General features: G+C 45.4%; 1 protein-coding gene across 15 annotated transcripts in view; it reads right to left on the reverse strand.

Moving 5' to 3' along the window:
* Window positions 1–12,884, reverse strand: part of NEDD4L (NEDD4 like E3 ubiquitin protein ligase) — a 642,187-nt gene that overhangs the window by 96,688 nt on the left and 532,615 nt on the right. For 8 of the 15 annotated variants that reach the window (XM_063959562.1, XM_063959596.1, XM_063959526.1 and 5 more), the window contains 2 exons: window positions 7,527–7,550; window positions 7,258–7,332 (listed from right to left, as the gene is read on the reverse strand). In XM_063959562.1, coding sequence (XP_063815632.1) covers window positions 7,258–7,332; window positions 7,527–7,550 — 99 coding nt within the window. The remainder of the gene's footprint in view (window positions 1–7,257; window positions 7,333–7,526; window positions 7,551–12,884) is intronic. The other 7 variants (XM_063959571.1, XM_063959604.1, XM_063959578.1 and 4 more) reach the window with 1 other exon arrangement.

The raw sequence follows: 12,884 nt of genomic DNA on the forward strand, positions 1-12,884 counted from the left end.
TCCGGCATCATTCACTGACGGGTGGGGATATAAGGTAAGAGTTCTTTGTATGTCTGTGTTATAAGCCTGATGAAAATGCCGCAATAAAGGCATTGAAACGTTGCAATTTATACTGCCGTTATGAGTGATCTTTTCCGTCTGGAGTGCCGCACCATCTGACGCTATACATACATATATATATATATATATATACATACTAGGGTCTCAATCTCTGCTGATAAGGTACCTGTCCACGCTGCTACAGCGCTATTAACCCATGCCGACACAATCGCCGGTCTGAGTAGTGTACCAGAATGTGCACGCTATTGCAGGATCCCTGAGGATAGCTGTTAAGTCAGGGCTACCTTTTGGGCAAACGTGACACCCTAGGGGAAGATTCCCATCGTATCCTGGCCCTAGTAGGGGAAGGATACTCCCTGAGAACTCTTTGTGGGAAACTGCAGTTCTCTTGTCTGCAGATTCCCGCTCTTTTTCATCATGAGAGGAGGGAAATTTACCTCAGCTTTCTTCCCCTTAAACATGTGTACCCTTGTGTCAGGGACAGATGAGTCATCAGTGATATGCAAATCATCTTTTATTACAATAATCATATATTGAATACTTTCCTGCCATTTTGGCTGTAACTTTGCATTATCGTAGTCGACACTGGAGTCAGACTCCGTGTCGATATCAGTGTCTATTATTTTGGTTAGTGAGCATTGAGAGACTCTGAAGGTCTCTGCGACATAGGGACAGACATGGGTAGATTTCCTGTCTGTTCTCTAATCTTTTGTGCAATAAATTCACCTTAGCACTTAATTACACATATCCAAACAGGTGTCGGCGTTGTCGACGGAGACACCCCTCACACACATATTTGCTCCATCTCCTCCTTATGGGAGCCTTTTACCTCAGACATGTCGACATACACGTACCGACACACCACACACTCAGGGAATGCTCATCTGAAGACAATTCCCCCACAAGGCCCTTTGGAGAGACAGAGAGAGAGAGTATGCCAGCACACACCCCAGCGCTATTAACCCAGGAATAACACAGTAATTTAATGTTCACCCAGTAGCTGCTGTTAATAATGATTTTTGCGCCTAATTATGTGCCCCCCCTCTCTTTTTACCCTCTTCTACCGTGTATCTGCAGGGGAGAGGCTGGGGAGCTTCCTCTCAGCGGTGCTGTGGAGAAAAACATGGCGCTGGTGAGTGCTGAGGAAGAAGCCCCGCCCCCTCGATGGCGGGCTTCTGTCCCGCTTAAATATACATTTTCTTGGCGGGGGCTCATACATATATATAGTGCCCAACTGTATATATGCTAAACTTTTGCCAAAGAGGTCCCAATTGCTGCCCAGGGCGCCCCCCCCCTGCGCCCTGCACCCTTACAGTGACCGGAGTATGTGAGGCAGTGGCGGATACAGGGGGGGGGCACCAAGGCACGTGCCCCCCCTGTCGTTTAGAGATTTTTTTTTTTATACTGCGGACAGCTTCAGTTCGCTAGGCTCCGCTTTCAGCAGCTCTGCCTCCAGCATTCTTCTTGCTGGGCTAAGCTTGATCTGAGCACCTCTGCAGTGCAGTGCAGAGGAGCTCAGCAGCCACAACGCGGATGCGTGACAGCTCAGCCCAGCCGTCAGCACCCGGAGGAGGTGGACCCAGTGCTGTTGAGAGACAGCGCAGCTCCGCTGCAGGGACTTCCGGCCAGGTCAGCCACTATGACCACAACAACGCCGTTGCCGCGGTCCGGATGCCCAGCAGGCCACGAGGTGAGCACTGACCTGCTTTCATTAGTCTTGGATTGGGGAGTAGCGGTGCTGCTGTGTGCAGGGAGAAGGGCCAAGAGGTGGAGGTTAAGAGACTGCTGCTGCTGAGGTGAGGAGTGGACGGAGGTCGGCTGCTGCTGAGGGCTGGGGAGGGGGTGCTGTGAGGAGCAGAGTCGCAGTGCTGTATGGGCTAGGTGTGGAGCAAGTGTGGTTGAACTTCGAGAGAGCAGAAAGGTCAGGACAGAGGTGGAAGTAAGGAGACTGCTGCTGCCACCTCTGTCATCCACTCCACACTCAGTCACCCACTTACTCCCCGTCACCCTCAGTCTCTCTCTCTCTGTCACCCACTTACTCCCTGTCACCCTCAGTCTCTCTCTCTGTCACCCACTTACTACCCGTCACCCTCAGTCTCTCTCTCTCTGTCACCCACTTACTACCCGTCACCCTCAGTCTCTCTCTCTCTCTCTGTCACCCACTTACTACCCGTCACCCTCAGTCTCTCTCTCTGTCACCCACTTACTCCCTGTCACCCTCAGTCTCTCTCTCTGTCACCCACTTACTACCCGTCACCCTCAGTCTCTCTCTCTGTCACCCACTTACTACCCGTCACCCTCAGTCTCTCTCTCTCTGTCACCCACTTACTCCCTGTCACTCTCAGTCTCTCTCCCTGTCACCCACTTACTCCCTGTCACCCTCTCTCTCTGTCACCCACTTACTCCCTGTCACCCACAGTCCGTCTGTCACCCACTTACTCCCTGTCACCCACAGTCCATCTGTCACCCACTTACTCCCTGTCATACCGACAGTTTGGCGAGCGCAAATGAGCCCCTTGCGGGCTTGCTGCACGCCACACTATTTTATTCTACCTGTAGAATAAGTGTCGGTATGCCGGCTGTCGGGATTCCGGCGCCGGTATACTGAGCGCCGGGATCCCGACAGCCGGCATATTGAAGACCACCCACTCACAGTACCAGTTAGCAGTCCCATTATTATCACATATATGAATGAGTCGCCGCTCTGCCCGTATGGAGCCCGAGTTGGAATTGCCGCTTGTTCCGATTGTGTGTTCGGTCACCACTTGGCCCTCACACAGAATGGGCTACCTTAATTAGGTCAGAGACTCCCCCTGCAGTGAGCGGTGTCTTGATGTTGTGCACAGTTCTGAGAGCCGGGCGTTCCCGGCTGTCTCTACTACCGCTATCCTTACTGCTCAGGCCACTGGAATTGTCATCAGTCTCTCTCTGTCACCCACTATCTCCCTGTCACCATCAGTATCTCTCTGTGTCACCCACTATCTCCCTGTAACCCTCAGTCTCTCTCGCCTTCTCTCTTTGTCACCCACTATCTCCCTGTCATCCACTCCCTCCACGTCACCGACTACCTCCCCAGTAACCCACTATCTCCCTGTCACGCTCTGCCTCTCTGTCACCCTTGCTTCTCTATCATCCACTGCCTCTATGTTACCCACTATCTCCCTGTCACCCTCTTCCTTTCACTATCACCTCTGCCACCCACGTCACCCGCTGAACTCCCCAGTCATCCACCATCTGCCTGTCACCCCTGCCTCTCCCTGTCACTCACTATCTCCCTGTCACTCTCTGCCTTTCTCTGTCACCCTATACCATCACTCACTGTCACCCACAGCCTCCCATGTCACCCTCTGCCTCCCTTTCACTATCTTCCTCTCTGCCACCCACGTCACCTGCTTCTTCCCCAGTCACCCACTATCTGCCTGTCATCCACTGTCTCCCTGTTACCCACTGCTTCCATGTCACCTCTGCCCCTCTCTGTCACCCACTACCTACCCAGTCACCCACAATCTCCCTGTCACTCACTGCCTCTCCCTGTCACTCCCTACCCTCACCCACTGTCTCTCACTGTCACCCTCTGCCTCTCTCTGTCTCCTACTCCCTTTCCCCATCCCCCTTTCCTGCCACTCACTGCCTCTCCCCCTCACCTACTGCTTCTCCATTTTCCACTATCTTTCCCTATCACCCACTGTCTCTCACCATCATCCTCTACATCACCCACTGATTCCCCCTGGCATCACCCACTTCCTCCCCTTGTCACCCATTCCCGGCTTTACCCACTGACTCTTACTATCACCCACTGCCTTTCCATCTCCCACTATCTATCCCCATCATCCACTGCCTCTCCCCTGCGTCACTATCTCCCAATCACTCTCTCTGTCCTATCATCCTCTGCCTCTTTAAGGCATCACACTCTTCCCCATTATATGGATACTGCATTCCCTTTGAGGCCACACCCTTTGTTGAGAGGTTATACCCTTGTTGCAAGGCCAGGACCACTTTCCCAGGGGCGTTCTTACTTTCTGTGCGGAAAAAATAATACCCACACTTTTTTGCCTGTCATGGTGCCCCCCCTGTCATTTTGTCCTGCATCCGCCCCTGACCCACAGCCTCCCATGTCACCCTCTGCCTCCCTTTCACTATCTTCCTCTCTGCCACCCACGTCACCTGCTTCTTCCCCAGTCACCCACTATCTGCCTGTCATCCACTGTCTCCCTGTTACCCACTGCTTCCATGTCACCTCTGCCCCTCTCTGTCACCCACTACCTACCCAGTCACCCACAATCTCCCTGTCACTCACTGCCTCTCCCTGTCACTCCCTACCCTCACCCACTGTCTCTCACTGTCACCCTCTGCCTCTCTCTGTCTCCTACTCCCTTTCCCCATCCCCCTTTCCTGCCACTCACTGCCTCTCCCCCTCACCTACTGCTTCTCCATTTTCCACTATCTTTCCCTATCACCCACTGTCTCTCACCATCATCCTCTACATCACCCACTGATTCCCCCTGGCATCACCCACTTCCTCCCCTTGTCACCCATTCCCGGCTTTACCCACTGACTCTTACTATCACCCACTGCCTTTCCATCTCCCACTATCTATCCCCATCATCCACTGCCTCTCCCCTGCGTCACTATCTCCCAATCACTCTCTCTGTCCTATCATCCTCTGCCTCTTTAAGGCATCACACTCTTCCCCATTATATGGATACTGCATTCCCTTTGAGGCCACACCCTTTGTTGAGAGGTTATACCCTTGTTGCAAGGCCAGGACCACTTTCCCAGGGGCGTTCTTACTTTCTGTGCGGAAAAAATAATACCCACACTTTTTTGCCTGTCATGGTGCCCCCCCTGTCATTTTGTCCTGCATCCGCCCCTGATGTGAGGTGTGTGTGGGAGCAATGGCGCACAGCTGCAGTGCTGTGCGCTACCTCAGTGAAGACTGGAGTCTTCTGACGCCGATTTCGAAGTCTTCTTGCTTCTTATGCTCACCCGGCTTCTGTCTTCCGGCTCTGCGAGGGGGACGGCGGCGCGGCTCTGGGATCGGACGACGAGGGTGAGATCCTGTGTACGATCCCTCTGGAGCTAATGGTGTCCAGTAGCCTAAGAAGCAGGACCTATCTTCAGAGAGTAGGGCTGCTTCTCTCCCCTCTGTCCCACGATGCAGGGAGTCTGTTGCCAGCAGAGCTCCCTGAAAATAAAAAACCTAACAAAATACTTTCTTACAGCAAGCTCAGGAGAGCTCACTGAACAGCACCCAGCTCGTGCGGGCACAGATTCAAACTGAGGTCTGGAGGAGGGATATAGAGGGAGGAGCCAGAGCACACCAGAATCTAAATTCTTTCTTAAAGTGCCCATGTCTCCTGCGGAGCCCGTCTATTCCCCATGGTCCTTACGGAGTCCCCAGCATCCACTAGGACGTTAGAGAAATTAATATAACCGTGATTCCCCAACATGCTCATATGCCTCTATTCTAGTTATGATAAATAAATAAGCATGTTTATTAAAATTACCATTAATCTATTTCTGTGCAGCACGATGAGTAATCTTGCACTAGGCGCACGACCCAATTACCGCACAAATAGAACCCTGAGGAGAAAATGGGCAAAGTGTGAAATATAGTGCAAACAATCAGATCATTTTGGGGGTTAACTGTGGTCCTGATAATTCGAGGAGCAATGCATCGCTTTCTGGTTGCCACAGCAACATTAAAACAACAAAACATCTAAGAGAATTCCTAACAGTAGGGAGGTTTCCGCTGACAGGTCATTTTATTTCTGTACAGTATAAATATATCCCAAGTAATAGGTTGAGGTGGAGGCTTGGTTTCATGTTGTGTCAATGACACGGCAGATAAGCGAGAAACAAACAAACAAGGTCTCTAAAGGTCGCGGCAACCAACGTTTGTGGGAGCGAGGCATAGCCCAGAGACAGCTGCAGTGCGGAGCAGAGACTGGCATGGATAAACTCTCACTTGTCCGTACATTAGAGCGGCTCAGTATCGTTTAGTAGTCAATAAGAATATGGCTACGCAGAACTATGGGCAGATGTATTAAGCCTGGATAAGTGATCAAGAAGTGATAAGTGGAAGGTGATCACGCACCAGCCAATCAGCTCCTGTCATTTTTCAAACACGTAAGGTGCGTTATTTATCACCTTCCACTTATCACTTCTTTACCACTTCTGCAGGCTTAATTCATCTGTCCCATACATTCCAGATTTGTTTATTAGTATACAAGTATATAATGCTAGCCATTTAGTAACTTGTCAGTAAAGCTGGGCATTGTATCTATATAATACAGCAAGAATAGGCAACCATTGGCGCTACTGCCAAAGGGTGGCACATGAAGATGCTTTGAACAGCATATGTGCCTGCCATCACTCTCCTACTACAAAAGTCATATCGCTCTTCCGGTCCTTTGTCACCTCCATCCCCGGCAGAAGAACATTCTCGGAACCCAAGCGTGGCCTGCTGTCCCAGTAAAGCCTTGGCCTATGGTTAGTGAGCCCTACCGGAGTTTGTGCTACTGCAAATGGATCAGCTGCTAAAGCGAACACGGCTACTGTATGTAGAAATAGCGGCTGAGGCGTTTCATTATCATACACAGCTAACATTACACCTGTGTAAATTCCTCCCTTGTGTACATTCAAGATCAAAGTAAGCTGTATTGAAAAGTAGCAGGTAAGTAAGATTATCGTTGGTTCATCGTTGCCCCCCGGAAGCCTAATGCACCCGCTTTCAGGAGGCCCTATCTCCGTACAAGTGTTTTGTTTTTTTATTAAAATCAGTCTTGAAATTGCATGATAAAAATAAACATCAAAATATAATTATTTAGCATTGAACAGATAAGATCCCAAACCACCAATAGTGTAAAAGTAGCATCTTGTTGTCTTTTTCCTGTATCTTAAAGTGCATTCAAAAATTTTAAAAAATATTCAGTTCTCGAAAACCTACAGTATGTTTTGGAGACACTTTGTATATTTGAACACTATTCTATTTTCAGAGTTCTAGCCACTAGTGGGGTTTTTTTCCCTTTTTTTTCTGGAAACAAAAACAGGCGGTTGCTTATCGGACAATTAATCAGCCATTCTCGAATAATGATGCTCACATTCCAACTGTACACACCTATAGGCTATCTCACAGGAAAAAGCGCAACAGAGGATGAACTAAAACCAGAAAAGTGTCTTAAACATTCGATTTACCATTGATAAAAGAGCCTGCTCAGCGACTCCATCGGTGACACTGCAAGACCTTAATCTCGAGGATGGTTCTCTCTGCTGAAAAGAGACGATTTAGAGAATACCATAAATTTACATCATAAGGCAAAACGCGTGGAAACATCCAATACTGACACCGAAAATGTGAGATATTTTAACAAAAAAAATCATGTCCCCTAATTTAAATTAAAATTATGCATCTTTATTTTATAAAAATGTACCAAGGTGGAGGTATTCTGAAAAGACTTCGTTACCTTATGCCTTTCCCAAGCTGTGAGCTGCGTTGGAGAAAAAATGTGGTGTCTGTGGTTAGTATACAGTAGTTTCCCTGGGTCAGAACGTCGGTACAATTTAGTAAGAAAATAGGATATAATATTATACTATTATTATCAGTTATTTAAATAGCGCACACATATTCTGCAGTGCTTATAATTTTAATATATGTCTAATTTTTGTGTGGTGTTTCAAATTCCCTACTTGTTTGTGAGTTTCTGAGGTTTAAACCTGAAAATGTTGTCTTGTTTGGACAGCTCCTATCTCAGAAAAAAAAAATAAAGGTCCATCACTGCAGGCTGCCATATTTCTGAGAATTGCTCATTCAGCAATATTCTCTATTTCCATCAAAGGCAATGAGTCCACAGGGCTGTCCTGAGTGTTTTTTTTTTTTTTACAAATAAAAAATACACACACATAAGAGTGGGAATAGAACCAGTGTTGAGCGCAGCTCGCTACAGAGCCCGCAAAGGGCTTTGTTACGCTCCCCCTTCCCCCACACCACCGACATTCTACTCCCCGAGATCCTGGCCTCGGTATGGTGATCGGCGGGATCCCAAGCGCCCGTCACCCATATCCGACCCGTGTAAATCCTATATACCAGCCCTTATCCTATATAAAAATTAATCATTAATAACCTATTTATATTAATTCTATTTTTTATTTTTTTAAGTGCAGCTCCTACACAAAGACTTTATCAAGTTCCCTGTACTACAAGAAAATCAAAAGTAACCACATAGGATATCTATAAAAAAAATCTAGGAGTGTCAAAATTATGCTGTCAACTATAATTAAGATGCAGACAATTACATAAAATACACCATAAACAGTATTAAGAGACACAGATCTACAAATGCATAAAACAATAATAACCACCAGTTTATGCTACAACGTGTTATGACCAGTGCCTGGTGTTTATTATTGATTATACAGATTTATAATAAACATGGTTTGTGTTTCGTCTTAGATAATTGTGTGCAGCTTAATCATTGTTGTCATTACAGTATTTATTGGAAGTGAATCATTTTAACGTATGCTCGGAAGTCACCATTCCTACTGCGCAGGTAAGGAAGGTTATACAGCTGACATGTCTGAATGATGTTTGTGGAGTGTAAACTAGACGTTTGGGGAATGTGAAGAAGAATTGGATGATAATTGCATGCAGTTTTTCAGGCTACCGAGATGGCGCTGTAACACAACGTGCCTGATTCAGAATAGTAAGCAAAACCGGATGGTTTGCGTACTGCTCTGATTGTTGAGTGTAGGGCCCGTTCTGTGAATGTTGTCCCTAACCGTTCCCTCAAACCATACAATGATTGACATGCTGCGGCCGTTTGGGGGCGGAGCTGGCCTTGTGTTTCTGGAAATAGGGGCGTGTTGCCACTGTTGTCTGGGAGTGCAGAGACCAGGATGTGGAGGATGTAGACTTCCTGGCTTCGCAAGCATGCCGGAAGCGGCCAGTCGGAGTAAGCTTCGAAAACATCGCGGCCACGATCTGATGCTGCGTCTTTTGTTCTCAGATGCCTCCTGTAGCATATTTGTTGTTCAGTATACCGCACAACTATGAATCAAAACTTTCCCCTCAAAACTGCCTCAGGAAATCTGGATAACTAACAAGCTTCTTTAATTAAGCTGTGCTTTGGACTGCCACCAACATGGAATGAATTAGATCTTCATTTTATGTCCCAGCTGCCAAATGCATGCCCCCACCCAGTCCTGGTGTCTTAAGCGGTAGCCTAATGACTTTGGTATGGTTGTTAAGAAAGGCTAAGCCCAATCTCAGTCCTACCTAAAGATAAATCCTTTTGGATCTTTCAGCGCATTCTGACAATTACAGGGCAGACGTAGAGTTTAACGTACGCCAGTCTGTGCAGTGCAAAATATAAAACCAGGCTGCAGAGAAGCGGGCCGGAGGAAGTTCTAACACAGGCTGTAACTGCAACTGATGCAGACCAACAGAGAGATGAATATCCGCCTGCGATTCGCTGTATCGTTTGCTGGGTGTTCCAGATCACGGTCGCTAGGTGCTCCAGATTGTGAATTCATCTTTTAAGTTTATAGAGATCAAAAGATCTGGTGTACCTGCACTGCTGTAGTATTTGAGTATTGATTAATTGTAAGTGACCAACATATAAACAATTAGGTTGAATAATTCATCAATAATTAAATGGTGTTGGCGGTGCTCCCCAGAGGAAATGATAAATATCATACAGGGTTTTTGTGCCGGGGAAAGAGGCCGCGGCAACAAAGAAGAAAACCTCTTTTTTGGGGGCACTCGTTTGATAATACAAAAAATATAATTTTTTTATATTGTTTAAAATATATTATTTTAATTTAATCAGTTTAAAAATATATGTATGTGGGATATTAACCCAATCTGCTACACCCCTTAATAGAGTTTGCAGAGACAGAGACAAAGTGGTGCAAATTACTAAAAAAAAATTTTTTAAACAAAGTTAATTGACCACTGGTTACTTGGTAAGTATCTAATAATTCACAAGGTACAAGTATTATTTTTTGAAATGTTTCTTTTACCTTTAAATCCAGGACAGCAGTAGATATCTTGTGTCCATGGCTCAATAATTTGTAGCAAAGAAGATAATTGGTGAAAATATTTGCTCTGTACCTAACAGGTGAATGTGCCTAGTAGGTGAATATGAACATCTGTAGCATGATGGGATTCCAAGTGGAAATAGTTTCTCCCACCCTGTCGGGCATAATAATTTACCCAGGGAAACAGATATATATATAGGGCATTTAGTCCGTTTGAAAAAACACACTTATTTCTAAGAGAAGTAGAATCAGTGTCGGTTTTTCCACTGACTTCTGCTGCCTTCCCATGTGCGGATGATTCCACAGTGAATGGGAGGTGAGAGAGTCGAGCGGCCGGCGCTGATGTGAAGAAAGAAGGCGGCGTTTACTACTGTTGTGGGCTGCGGGTCGGGTAATCCCTGGTAACCTTACGTCATTGCAGGGGAACGAGACCCGCTGCTCCTCAATGAGAGCACACCAGAATACCTGTTCGTAGAAAGTGTGTTGGCTTGTGGAGCGTGCAGCAGCGCTGCGGCTGGTCAGCGTGTGTTTCTCCTGGTGCCCGGGAACGGAGCCGTGTTCTCTTGCACGGAAACTCCTTGTGACGTCACTTTGACGTCTGTTGAACGTACGTTTCACCCTAGGGGCAGGGCTTGTTCAGCAGTGTTACCTAATACGGGATCCCTTGTATGTTTTATACTCTAAATAGGCCATGTGATACTGTGTAATTAATTGATGTAATCAATTAAACAGCTGGTATATTGCCTATTAGTATATTTTTAAACTGACTCAATTAGTGATGCAATTATGTTTGAGGACTATGCGTAAATTAACTCAAGTATGTACATGTGAAAGTGCATTGTTATAATTATGTAAATTGTTGATTGTGTTGAAAGAAATAATAAAATTTATAATATAAAAATAAAAAAATAAAAATAAAAAAATAATAAAATAAAAAAATATAAAAAAAATAAAAAAATAAAAAAATATAATAAAAAATTAATTAACACAAACTGACATATCTAAGTGTGTTTTACTGTTAATGTGCCTTATGTAAAAAAGAGTTTGGCAAAAAAAAGGGGATTATATACAGACAAAAGGGTGTGAGATTGAGTAGATAGTATTGGAATTAGGCTGACAGAAAGGCTCCATAGCTTATATTTTCATTAAGTCCCTTGGGAAAGAGAGACCCCAAAATAAATATCCATTTGCTCTCTCTCTTTAGGAGTTCTTTATTCAAATCTCCACCTCTCAGTCCCAGCTGGACTTTTTCCAACCCAAATATTTTGAGTTCCTCTGGGGAGCCACGATGTTCTTTGTAGAAGTGTCTGGCAACTGTTGTGAGGGGTTTGAATCTCTTCATGTCTGATTCGACATTTCTGATAGTACCCACATGTTCCAAGGCACGCTGTTTCAGCATCCTCGAAGTCATACCCACATAGAGAACATGACAGGGGCAGGTTAGACAGTATACAACGTTCTTTGTCCTGCAGTTAAAAAACCCGGTTAAAGGATGCTCGCGCCCATATTTGTCCGTAATAGTAGCTCTATGTTGGATATGTTTGCAGATTTTGCATGTTCCACATGGGAAGCTACCTTGTACAGTCGGTATTTTGGGTGGTTTTGCTGTGAAATGGCTTCTAACTAGTCGATCTTTTAGGTTTGGTGATCTCCTCCAACTCATGGATACTTGATCTTTGAGGATTTCTTCCAAATCTGGGTCTGTTCGTAGTATACGCCAGTGATTTTGGATTATGTGTTTGATATCTCTCCACTCCGCGCAGAAATTCCCCACAAAACGGACTTCTGTGTCTTGTTTGGGTGTCCTTGGGTCTCTAAAAATAAGAGTATCTCTTTCTGTAGATCTTATTTCGTTCCTTGCTCTTTTGATGGATCTATTGCTATAACCTCGATTCCGAAGTCTGAGGGCGAGATCTTCACTTTTTTGCTGAAAAGTCATAGTGTCTGAGCAATTTCTCTTTAATCTCAGAAACTCCCCCTTCGGAATATTCTTTACCGTAGGAGGAAAATGAGAGCTGGATTGATGGAGCAAGGAATTAGTTGCGGTTGGTTTTCTGAAGAGTTCTGTACCAATGTTATTGTCTACATCCCTAAAGATGGAAAGGTCTAGGAAAGAGATCTTGTATTTGTTGGCTTCATAAGTGAATTTTAGATTTAAATCATTCATATGAAGTTCTTGAATGAAACTGTCCAATGAATCTTTATCGCCCTCCCAGATAAATAACACGTCATCTATGAATCGTAGCCATATCAGGATTCTCCTAGTGTGATGGTCATTCTTATCCTGGAAGACAAATTCACGTTCCCACCACCCTAAGAACAGATTAGAACGTGAATTTGTCTTCCAGGATAAGAATGACCATCACACTAGGAGAATCCTGATATGGCTACGATTCATAGATGACGTGTTATTTATCTGGGAGGGCGATAAAGATTCATTGGACAGTTTCATTCAAGAACTTCATATGAATGATTTAAATCTAAAATTCACTTATGAAGCCAACAAATACAAGATCTCTTTCCTAGACCTTTCCATCTTTAGGGATGTAGACAATAACATTGGTACAGAACTCTTCAGAAAACCAACCGCAACTAATTCCTTGCTCCATCAATCCAGCTCTCATTTTCCTCCTACGGTAAAGAATATTCCGAAGGGGGAGTTTCTGAGATTAAAGAGAAATTGCTCAGACACTATGACTTTTCAGCAAAAAAGTGAAGATCTCGCCCTCAGACTTCGGAATCGAGGTTATAGCAATAGATCCATCAAAAGAGCAAGGAACGAAATA

Source organism: Pseudophryne corroboree, chromosome 1, assembly GCF_028390025.1.
Source record: "Pseudophryne corroboree isolate aPseCor3 chromosome 1, aPseCor3.hap2, whole genome shotgun sequence".
Taxonomy (NCBI): Eukaryota; Metazoa; Chordata; class Amphibia; order Anura; family Myobatrachidae; genus Pseudophryne; species Pseudophryne corroboree.